This window comes from Rana temporaria, chromosome 5 (genome assembly GCF_905171775.1).
Source record: "Rana temporaria chromosome 5, aRanTem1.1, whole genome shotgun sequence".
Taxonomy (NCBI): domain Eukaryota; kingdom Metazoa; phylum Chordata; class Amphibia; order Anura; family Ranidae; genus Rana; species Rana temporaria.
This window is the reverse complement of record NC_053493.1, coordinates 383,514,700-383,527,122: the sequence shown is the minus strand read 5'-3', so window position 1 is coordinate 383,527,122 and position 12,423 is coordinate 383,514,700. Positions and strand designations below refer to the sequence as shown.

The following is a 12,423-nucleotide window of genomic DNA, read 5'->3' as shown; positions in this document are numbered from 1 at the left end:
TTTACAAGCAGCTGACGGGGGTCTCCCCCCCCCCCCCCCCCCTACGCTTTTCCGGCGCCTAAACTGTTTTGGTTTGGCCTGTTGTAAACAAAGCATTGCTGGTTTGTAAAGCATTGGGGCATACCGATATTGGTATGATCTGAAGCTTTTAACCCCTTGGCGCAGAATTTTTATTTATTATGGCCATAGAAATAAACACCCGAACAGTAAAAGCTGCTAATCTCGCCTAAACTGGTTTGGAAAAACGCAACTTAGGCAGGCCATACATACATGGGTTTAATTTTGAAAGATTTTTCTTTTCGAAAATCTTATCTAAGAATTTTTGTTCACATTTCGCATCATTAGTGGGCTGCAGCAAGAGCCAATTTTCGTGCGAGCCATTGGATTTTAATAATCGGACATTTGGGCAAAAAAAATTTTTGGGAAAAACTAACGATTTTCTGATCAATTGTGCAAGAAATGTAATTAAAAAAGAAATGTGCAAGAAAAGAATATTCCCGTAAAGAAAAAAAAAGATTCCCAGACACAAATTATTTTCTGTGAGGTGGAATTGAAGGTTTGGTCGAATTTTTAAATCAATGGTGGCGCCATTAAAATGCACACATTTTCTGATTTTCAAAAGAAAATTATTTTCGAAATTTGCCCATGTATGGCCAGCCTAAGGTGCTTTAAGGATTTTAAAGTCCATTCTTAATATTGCTGATAAAACATTCCTTTTTTTTTTTTCTCATAACTTTACTGCTCAAACAGCTGCAAGTCCAACCATTTGAGCTCATTCTTATCGTCTAGAGATTGGTCAAGTTCCTTCCATATTTGATTCTTTTTTTCTTTCTCTGCATCGGAGTTATGTAGAGAATCCCGATTTCCCCTTGTTTTCACTCAATCTGCGCAGATGTATCTTAATGCCTGAAGCAGATGTGCCTCTTATCATTAAAAATGGATTAACCTCGCTGCTGATAACTTTGCGTGGGATTGTTTCAGTCTCCTAAGTGTCTGTAAGCATTTCCTCCAGCAAAGCAGGAGAGGAAGAAGAAAAACAGGAAAAAAAATCGGCCAATAGTTTGTAGCGGGATTATTATTTTTTTTGCTCCTGAAAATGTCGGCGGGAGACATGTGGGACAGGTTTTGGAGATAACGGTGACATCTTGAGCTACTTATGAAAATGAGCGTCGTTCTTGTTAGACAAGGTTTCTAATTAAAGTGTCAGCTCGTATTTTAAGGGATGATTGGCCTCTTTACAGACGGGAACATTGCTGTATTGATTAACGATCGCCAGTTCACTCCAAGCTACCAAGTCCTGAAAATGGGCTCCAAACTATTTTCTGTAGCTGCATTTTAACGGTGATGGACCACCTTGGATTTGCTTAAAGGCATTCTGCCACCTTTTTGAGAGACATATGTTCATGTTTCACCTTTTTGATTTCCTTTTATCTTAACTTCAGTGGCTGTTTTTTTTATTTTCTTGCATACCTGGCTACTTTTTACATTGATTTTCATGCTAGTCCTGGGTCTTTCTCTGGTGTATTTGCACAGATCCTCCTTCTTGGGTCCCTCTTCTGTGCTCCTGGCCCCTACCTCCTGTCAAGTGCCCCTACAGCAGCCGGCTTGCTATTGCGGCACCCGAGCCAAGTCACCACTCCCTGCGTCCATTCAGACACAGATCCGCAGCCCAGCACCACTCTTTTGGCTAGCTGACTTTGACAGCAGCGGGAGCTAATGGTGCCACTGCTCTGTCTCAGCCAATCAGGAGGAAGAGTCTCGGATGACCGAGACCCTCATGGACATCGCTGGACAGAGATATGTGGCTCAGGTTAGTATAGAGTGCATTACGAAAAACAAAAATAAACCGACTTTACAACCCTTTAATATGTATCCATAAATTGATGAGATCTTTTCAGAAATTGAGTGCGCCTTCAAATTCAAATGGGACCCCTCCACCATTTTGTGAGAATAGAGCGCAGGGGAACACAGGCCCCATTCACACCTAAGGGTAGCGTTTTCAGGCAGAAAGTCGTGTGATTTTTGCCGCTATTTTGTAGAGGTCAAATGGTCACAATGTAAAAGCAGAAAAACGCCCAAATCTGCCTAAAAGTTCCAGCTTCAGGTGTTTGAGTGGAGATGTGGAGATTTTAACTATCTCCATAGAGAATGATTGATTTTTTCCCCTCCAGTGTTTTGTAGCTTCAGGCTTCGAGCTAAAAAACAACGCTCAGGTGTGAAATGGGGCATAAGGGCTTGTTTACACTTTAAAATGTGGCATTGGACACTTTTTTTTTTTTTTTTTTTTTTTTTTTTTAAAGCCCTCTGAATACCGATTTTGAAGCTCCTGTCGCTAAATAAAATGGTTACCTTGCAGTCCTGTTAACACGGGTTTCTTTGCTTCAAAAAAGATATCCCACGTCTCTTTTTTGGTAGGCAGCCATTTAACTCTTGACAACGCTTGCTTATAGCACCTGAAGCTTTTGAGTGGCTTGTAGTAAACTTTAGGTTTGCTTTGGTGGTATTGGAAGGATTGGGTGGGGGATCCGAGCAGGAGAAACTAGCAGACTTCTCGTGGTGAACAGCGGATGAACAAAATAGTGGGATGTGGACAGGGAACAGAGGAGGATGATCTGCAGAGTAGTGGGTTACTACCGAGCAGGGGACCGGCAAAGCCGGAGGTACTTACGGAGTGGGACATCAGCATTGCTAGGGATCTACTGAAATAGGGTACTGATGAGCTGGGTATCCAAGTGGAGTACTACGGAGCCCTGAATCAAGATGCACAGGGCATTTGCCAAGCTTCATTATTAAAGCATCACAGAAGCATAGAAAACGCATTACTAAAAAATTGTTGAAGTGGTAATAAAGATGAGTATGGGGGTGCTAGCATTAGATCTTTAATAGCTAAAAGCCACCTATGAATGGAGGACAGGAAGGCGATCATTCATTCACCAATTTATAGATTGTGTTCCATTGATGAAGGCTAAAGTGTTTAATATGTTCATGTGCAAGGGGATAAAAAAATGCTGGCAGTTTGGAGATGAGCAGGCATTGCATGCCGTCACATTATTTATACAATTCATATTTTAATAAGTACAATACAGTGACATTTTTGATGGGGGGGGGGGGGGGGGAAATACTATATATTCAGTCTTTGAAGAAATGCCACTGTCTAAATAAACTGAAAGGCTGGAAAATGAAGTAACTGGATTGGCTGTTGATAATTGAACCGTTATTGGCTCCAGCGTGCAGCGGCTGTATCTCCGTTCTTCGCTCGAGTTGAACTAGGCACATAGTTGGAACAAATTATGTTTCACTTAGGCGAACGGACATCTTGATGATACGGATCTGAGATACTGCATTTCGATGCCTCTGGCCACTGCGAAACTAAAACGTGTGGGAAGATTGAGGATAAACAAAAGCAGAGGCCCATTTGATTGGACTTGACTTCTGCCAGACAAAAACTTTCCCTGTCTTTAAAATGAGGCTCCTTACCCCAATATCACACACAATATCTCCATACATCTATATCATAATCAGACCAGGTCCTTGGTCCCCCCGTCCCGTCCTCCCCCCCCCTTCCATTTCACTTGCTGTGGTTTCCTGCTCCGCTGCTGTGAGATATGTTCATAGTAGACGAAGCTGCTCATTCACAGCTTAGATGTGCTTTCGATTGAAGCTTAAAGAGCATGCTGTTTATTGCTTGCATAGCATGTTTAAAAAAGTGCCGAATTTGCGTGGTTATGCATGCATAGACCTTTCCTTTTGCTGTGAATTTCATGTTGGAGGTATTTCTGCTTAAAGTTTGTCCCCCCACCCCAACCAAGCTCTGAGTTAGTTTAAAATAATAATAAATACACACACTCTTGACAAGTTTTGGGACGCCTGCCTTTACAGCCTTAGTCCATAGGGTTCATTAATACAAATTCATGCTCCCACCTTTGTGGGAACAGTTTGGGTATGGCCAAACATGAAGATCCATAAAGACATGGATGAACCCGATATAACATCTTTGGGATGAATTGGAGCGGAGACTGCAAGCCAGGCCTTCTTGTCCAACATCAGTGCCTGATCTTACAATTGCATTTTTGGAAGAATGGTCAAACATTCTAATAGGCACACTCCTAAACCTTGTGGACAGCCAGAAGAGATGAAGCTGTTATAGCTGCAAAGGGTGGGCCAACTCAATATTGAACCCTACGGACTAAGGGCCTGATCCTCAAAAGGGATACGCCGGCGTATCTACTGATACGCCGTCGTATCCCTGTTTCTATCTATGGAACTGATCCACAGAATCAGTTTCCAATAGATAGGGAGAAGATCCGACATGTGTAAGGGACTTACACTGTCGGATCTTAGGATGCAGTACCGCATCCGCCGCTGGGGGCATTTCTCATTGAAATGCCGCTTCGGGTATGCAAATTAGCACTTACGGAGATCCACAAAGCTTTTATGCTTCGTTTTTTCTCCGTAAGTATTAGTTTGCCGTCGCAATATTAGGGCTGCTTTTACAAGGCCTAAACTGTTTAGACCTTGTAAAAGTAGACCCCTCTCCCGCGTCGCTTTTTTTATTTTTTATTTTTTTTTTCTCCCGCCGCAACTCGTATTTTTTTTTTTTACGCCCGTCGCGATTCTCAAAACCTGGCGCAACGTAAAACCGCGCAAAGCACGTCGGGGGAAAATGACGTCGGGAGCATGCGCAGTACGTCCGGCGCGGGTGCGCGCCTAATTTAAATGGGACTCGCCCCATTAAATTAGGAACGCCTTGCGCCGGCCGGATTTAAGTTACACCGCAGAAAATTTCTAGGTAAGTGCTTTGTGGATCGGGCACTTGGATAGAAATTTTCTGGCGGTGTAACTTAAATTTGAATATTTAAGTTACTCCCGCTGGCTGTGGATCAGGCCCTAAGACTCCATTAAAGTTAATGTGCATGTAAAGGCAGGTGTCCCAATACTTTTGACAATATAGTGTATAACAGATGTTAAAGGTGTCAGCCAGGAAAAGCTTATGGGCCAATTTACACTTGTGCATTGTGGCAATGAGTTTTAGAACACAGTGGGGCTGATTTACTAAGATTCCCGGGAAGTACAGGGTGCGCTACATTTATAAGCGCCCAATTAAAGTCTATTAAGACTCCAACTGGGCAGACATGCATAAGGAAAGCGCGCTATTGCCGGCAAACACGCCTGTCACACGAGCATATGCGGGAATTGTTGAAGTCAATGGGACTGAAACCTGCAAAATCCAAAGTCCTCATTGAAGGCTAGTATGCCAATTATTGGCCATAAAAAGTGTATGGGGGCCTGGGTACTGCCCTAGGGGACATATATCAATGCAAAAAAAAAAAGCTCTATAGTTTGTGTATATAGAGATAGATCTAGCTGGCTGTAGAGGGAAGAGGGCTAGCTGGCTGTAGAGGGAAGAGGGCTAGCTGGCTGTAGAGGGAAGAGGGCTAGCTCTATTAGTTTGGGTGTGTGTGGCCCAAAATACATAAATCCTAGATGTGACATGCTGGATCCAGAGTCTTCTGTTATCTCTGGGACAGGCGGCTCCTTCCACTGCATAGAGTAGAAATGTCACCAGCGCACACAGAGGATTCCTCAAAATGGAGCCAAAGCTTTATTTTGTAGTCACATGGTAAACATTGGGCAACGTTTTGGAGCCACGCAGGGCCCCTTCATGGCCCCAAAACCTTGCCCAAAGTTTACCATGTGACCACAAAATCAAGCTTTGGACCCATTTTCAGGAATCACTGGTGTTCTGGTGACATTTCTTCACTTTGATTGTGTACAGTTCCCAGCCTGTGATAATTACAGCACCCAGCAAATACTGATTGGCTATTTTCAGGAACGTGGGGGAATATTGCGTTTGGCCTTTCGCTGCATAGGGAACACGGACACTTCATATTGGCTGTTGAGCGTCACAGGCAAGATGACCTCACAAAGAGGTGACCAGTTGCTGGATACAGATGGCAGGGATTTCCTGCAAAGAGAACGTTCTGCACAGCTAGTAGGCAAGTGACGTACTAATTTCCTGTTTCAGCCACCTGCCTCCTAGTTTAGCCATCTTGTTCCTGTATTGCCTCTCTGCCTCCATTCTCATTGATCATGGATTGTACCATCTTGTTCCTGTATTGCCTCTCTGCCTCCATTCTCATTGATCAGTGGATTTTGCCATCTTGTTCCTGTATTGCCTCTCTGCCTCCATTCTCATTGATCAGTGGATTGCACCATCATGTTCCTGTATTGCCCCTCTGCCTCCATTCTCATTGATCAGTGGATTGCACCATCTTGTTCCTGTATTGCCTCTCTGCCTCCATTCTCATTGATCAGTGGATTGTGCCATCTTGTTCCTGTATTGCCTCTCTGCCTCCATTCTCATTGATCAGTGGATTGTGCCATCTTGTTCCTGTATTGCCTCTCTGCCTCCATTCTCATTGATCAGTGGATTGTGCCATCTTGTTCCTGTATTGCCTCTCTGCCTCCATTCTCATTGATCAGTGGATTGCGCCATCTTGTTCCTGTATTGCCTCTCTTCCTCCATTCTCATTGATCAGTGGATTGCCATTATCACTGGTGTTCAGTGCCTGGAGTTCCACTTTAATTGCTCGTTACACTCAAGAATATCTGATGCGGTCTCTCAACCCCAGTTGATATTGTTTTTAAGAATCAGGTATCCTTATAAAGTGAACGTCATTGGTTTTCTTTTCGCTGTACCATTATAAATGGGATTCTAGTATAACCGTTTTCTTGGTTAATGCTCAAGTGAAGGGCAGAACAGTGAATAATTATCTGTGCATGGAACAATATGGCGGCTCCTGTGTGTACGAGGGGTTGGATGTATTTCATTTGTGCAGCTCTCTCATATGCAGCATCCAATATGAAAAGACATCAAGCAATGTTTTCCTTTTCTTTCCCTCTTAACCATCTTCACTGTTTCTGATTTCTTTTTCATCACCTTTGATATTAGCCTGCAAGGCCTGACTCTGAGGTTCACAAGCCGCTGTACACAATAGATTATACTTTCATTATAGACTTATTCCCAATTGAGTATTGAATTCTTCATTGATTCTCCACTCTGTTGTAAATGAAAGAAAGCCAGGGGAGGTGATTCAGTCCTGGGGAAAAGACATTCTGACATAAGCACCCAGTTGATACTAGAAATGAGTTGATCGTCTTGCTTTGGTGGCACCCTAGGGCGCAATGGGTTTAAAGCATCTTCTAGACAAAACACAAAATGCGTAAATATGTTGTGAAATGGCAGTTTACTCGAGTCTGTGTAGTCCATCGCAGGCAAATTGTCGCTTTCATTCTAAACTTGCATTGAAGATGGAAACTGCTTGATGGTAGTATCTATGACTTGAGACATTTGTGTCAGCCGTTTTGTTGTCCTGGGCTATTTTTTTTTTTTTTTTTTTTTTTTTTTTGTGGTAATCATTTTTATACAATAGAGGTGCACCGAATGGAGATTTTGGTGCCAAAACAAAAAATTCAGGATGGCCTTTTTGCCGAACAGTTTAAAAAAAGAAAAATTATATATAATTTTATTACATTGGACTTTTAAATGTAATATGAATATGTCAGCCATTATACAAGGGCATTACCCTTTGTAGGCCTATTGGTGCCCTTGTACCAGAACAATTGAGTACTTAGGCCCCTTTTATGCAAGCTGGCCGATGGGGTCTGCATGTCCTAGTCAGACCCTCCATTTTACTCTATGGAGTGATGGATGTAAACGGACTTGTGTCTGATCCACCTCCCTCCAATCTGACATAATCAAATGGAAGGGCGTCCCTTCCCCTCCATCTTGCCTGATCGGAGGGCAGTTGGATATATATGGACAGCTTGTCCATCTGAATCTGACTGCCTATAGAGCAGAGCGGGCTGTGTCCGTGTTTGCTCTGCATAAGCGGAGCCAGATATGTCCCCCCCCCCCCCCCCCACTCTATTCAGAAGGGGATCAGTGGACATACTCTGCTGAGAAAAACGGATCCAGCCCCCGTGAAAGGGGACTTAATCTCTGCATATCGGTACTGCTTGGAGAAAGAAGAAAGTGGTGGACCACTTAATTTTTTTTCCCCCCATAAAAATGAACTGTTGGTACAGAAAGTATTGTGTACTATACTCCGCTGTGTTGACACAATGACATCTCATATTTACCAGCCATATTTGTTATGGGCACACACAGCTTTCTTGCTTTTTGGTTTGTAAAATTGTATATTCTTAGAACTTCATTGCTTAAACTGTACTTTTGTTTCCCACAGTATTTTAAATCTAGATTTTTTTTTTTTAATAGTTGAACATCGTTTCTCAAATTGTGGCAGATCTAGCAGGTGATTTTTTTATTTTTTTTTGGTCCTATGGATGAAGTGCTGCTGTTCGTGGCAGAGGGTTGGTAGACCTTTGGACGACTTGGTCTGTATTACTTTCACCCTCAGCAAATTTGATTACTGTCAAAAACTAGGCCCCTGATGTAATCCTAATACAAAGCTCCTGGCTAGCACTAAAGCTGATATAGCTGCACACCATAGCAGTTCTCCAAAACCTTCCCCCCTCCATTTTGGAAGTAGGAGATGGTATACCTGTTTATTTTTTTGTATTTTTTTCTTGCCATTTCTGTCCATTTTTTTCTTTTTTTGCCATTTCTGTCCAATTGGGGAAATTGCCCTTCGCTTCCTGCCACAAATGAGAGGAATTTCCTCCAACGTTAACCTGGTAGTCGTCGGGGTCACCAGAACTAGTGTCGCCTTGGGACGTGTTCTGGTGGCCTTTCATAATTTTGAGATTCTTTCACTTTTCTGTGATAACGGGGACACAGACCATTAGAAGGACCTTACAAATATTGGAATCCTTCTCCACTCCATTTTGAACTCAAAAGTAAAAATATATATATATATATATATTTATTACCTTTAAATTGTACTTGAAGGAATTGTACGGGGGAAAAATAGGACTACACTTTTTGAAGAGATCATGATGGTTGTGTAGAGCCGTCTACTGACACAGCTAAAGTTAAAGCAGTCTGAGCAATGACTTGGAAAAATAATTCAGAGCTAGCAATTGGTCTGATACAGAGCAACAGTATATGGAGGCTTCATAGAAAGGTGACCATAAGGTATCGGGGTCAGTGAGGAAAGTGACTTCTTGTAGTAATTATGTTTGTAGGGTAAGATGTACCAGTAGGTGGTCCGCTGGCTTTAGAAACCTTGTTGTAGGAAACTTTGAGTTCCCTATTTGATTGTATATCCTTTGAATACTATGAAATTTAACAGTCAAGCTTTAGGTTTTTCCTCTGTTCAGATTATTATAGGCCTTATTTATTAGAAGATACACCTACTTAATACTAATGTTCACGGTAATGGGCAAGTGTTGTTGGTTTTGGATGTCTGAATTAAACACAAAACTGTTTTGTTTTTGCCAAATGTCATTTGTTTTACTTATAAACATTTTATCCCAATTTTAATTGTGCTATTGATTTTCTATAATTCCTTATTTTTTTCTCTCTTAATTTAGTCCAGTATCAGATGGAGATGATGCGCAGCCTTCGTCACGTCAACATCGACCACCTCCACGTCGGCTGGTACCAATCCACCTACTATGGCACCTTCGTCAGCCGTGCCCTCCTAGATTCCCAGTTCAGCTACCAACATGCCATAGAGGAGTCGGTGGTCCTCATTTACGGTAAGGGGTCCCATTTTTCCCTCCCGCGTATTGATATTCTGATTTTTTTTTTTTTTTGTGATCTTTACTGTATTTGCCGTGTGGCCAGGCTCTTTATTTTCCCTAATCGGGGTGGGGGCAGGGGGTTAAACGTCTGAAGGTAGCCTGGCAGTCCCTTTTAAGTAAATACCAACTGTACGTCTGCAGCAGGCCGAGCAGCAGCAAAGTCTAGACAGAGTTTCCTTCTCTCTGTTTATTTTTCTTGCTATCAGAGACCTGATGTGTACGCTCTGGAATGCTGGAGAGTGGCCGCTTCATTTTTATTCATCCGTCTTCTCTCCCTTGGTGAAGGCTGGTGGAACTAGACCAGATGTCTGACAAACCTCGATTACTAGAATGTCTGGCTCTGTGATACGTGACTGACCAATCATAACGCCATTTGCCAAGTCCCCCCCTCCTCTTCCTCCAATCTCGCTCTCTTTCTCTCTTAATACCTCTGACAGGGGCTCACAAATACTGCTCTGTTTCTTCGAACAAACATTTTTTTCCCCTCTTTTTCTGCCGGTTTAATGGTGTTTCCTCAAGCTCTCCAGACCAGATGTTCTGCTCTGTATCAGAACCATAGGCAATTTAACAGCTTTATGGTTCCCCTGTCCCCCCCCTACTCTCTCTACACGCTCCCTCTGCCATATCTGTTGGTCCTGCCTATAATTTCCAGCTGAGCAGCGAGTACTGGGTCTTGTGTATCTGTCAGAAAAAGTACTAATGAACGTGATCAATCTTGCTTGCTGCCTTCAAATTATTTCAGTATGTTAACAATTGGATTATGGTAAAGAACAAGTTGTTAGTGTACTTAGATTGGCTGGAAAGATGACATCACAGCCTGATGAATTTTCCACTTGTCTGTGTCTCCTGTCTCATTTTTTTTGTCACCTTTCTGCTTGAACGGTTGACGTCCGTAGTTATGTTCTGCGAGGAAACGGGCACAACTGAAAGGCAAGGCAGATCTTCTATTAACTTTGCAAAGTATGAAGAATCTATTTATATGGTTGCATTTTATAGCAATGTTAAAGAAAATTTAAAATAGTTTTGTTCAAAGCTTTTAGATTTTATTAACCTATAAGCGTGCTGTCCAAACTTTTAGCGCCTTTCATTTGTCCAGTCAAACATGTTCTTTACAGTGAAAGTCTAAGGAGAAAAAAATGCATAATTCATAAAAAAAAAAAATCTTATTTGGACTTTTAAGATGTGACTGTGAAAAAGAAACTTGTGTATATTTGATCGTCTTGCTAGTTCTCTGATCATGGGTTTCTTCTTCATCTGACGATGCTAGTGGGCGCCTTAAACTCTTGCAATGAGCAGCACTCCTATAATGACATAGAAGTAGCTTTTTAATGGATGAGGGCCAAGGCCTGCATGAAGTTAGACCCAAGAAGTTGTGTTTTAAAGCAGCCTGGTAAACCCAGCCACCATTCAGCCTGGAAGAGGAGCGCCGCCTGGTGAAGTGGACCCTCTGCTGCATCTGGCTGCCCAATTCTAGTTGGCTGTTGAGAAATCTGCTTCTGCAGAGAAAAAAAAAAAAAACGTTCTGCTTTTGCGAGTACCTACTTTCCACCTTTCCCTCAACCCTGCCAGCCTTCATTTCAAATCCTATGCCAGAGGATAGGAAACTGATCAGTGGTCTGTCTGTACACATAACTCTCTCAGCATAAAGGGAGCCGACTATTGCGATTTTTATTTTTTAGCTTCTTAGATTAGAGCAACCTTTTTCAACCACGGTGACTTGAGGTTTTTTTGGGGAGTGCCTTGGCAAAATGCCTAAACGTTTCCCAAAAACGTATACAAGCGAGCAGGTGGATCAAGCCTGCCTTTTAGTTGCACAAAGCCACAGGTTTTTATTGTGCACCATGTCTACCTTCCAGGCACCGGCTTCCTAACCAGTGATGTCGTCAGCGTTGATGAGAAGGGTGTTGATTGCCTGCACAGTATCCATGTTTGACTCACCTCTGCCCCCCTCCATCAACACTGGGGTCGCATCAGCTGGGAGTGATGGAGAGTAAGAATGAGCCCTGGCGTGTTCCCAGAGCCCGCCAGGAAGTCGGCGCTGGGCTAAGCAGTGGCAGTGAGACATTGTCCCGATGCGTGGCTGCAGGGATCGGGAAATGTCTCACTGCCTGTGATTAGCGCAACGCAGTGCTGATTTCCGGGCGGGGTCTGCGAACATGCTGGAGCTCATCCTTTATTGAAGTGAAACATTGGAATACTAATGTTTGATGTCCTATGTGTATAAAGTGACAAGTGCTTTTGCGCTAATAAGGACCCTCAATAAGTAATAACCTAAACAAAATAAATACAGTGCAGCAAAACCTAATAGTGTCTACAATACACAAATACAGAAATCAATAAAAAATGGGATTCTGCGCAACGTATCACACAAACATGGTAAGTGTAAACAAAAGAAACAAAAACTCAAAGTAATGTGTGAATAATAATAGGAGAGCTCGCAAGCTCAATGAATGAGTGAATCCAACAATAAAGTCACATAAAGGTAGATATATCAATAAATCACCAATGCCAAATGTAAAGTGATGATGTGCAAAATAGTCCTATAATAAATGAATAAATAAATAGGTGTTGCCAAATGGAACTGCTGGTATTAATGAATTTCCACTCAATCAGATGAGGATGGTTGACAGATGCAGAAATGTATCCCTTACTGGGCTCTTACCTCCAGGCCGATAGTAAAGGGCATCTAGTATAAACCTCACTGGCAGTCCTCTA

The 12,423-nt window shown here is 42.5% G+C and overlaps 1 protein-coding gene across 1 annotated transcript in view; it reads left to right on the top strand.

Annotated features, from left to right (window-relative positions):
- EIF3H (eukaryotic translation initiation factor 3 subunit H) overlaps positions 1-12,423 on the top strand; it is a 154,903-nt gene that overhangs the window by 104,605 nt on the left and 37,875 nt on the right. Inside the window, exon 3 of the mRNA XM_040354874.1 lies at positions 9,496-9,663. Within this exon, the coding sequence (XP_040210808.1) occupies positions 9,496-9,663 (168 nt within the window). The remainder of the gene's footprint in view (positions 1-9,495; positions 9,664-12,423) is intronic.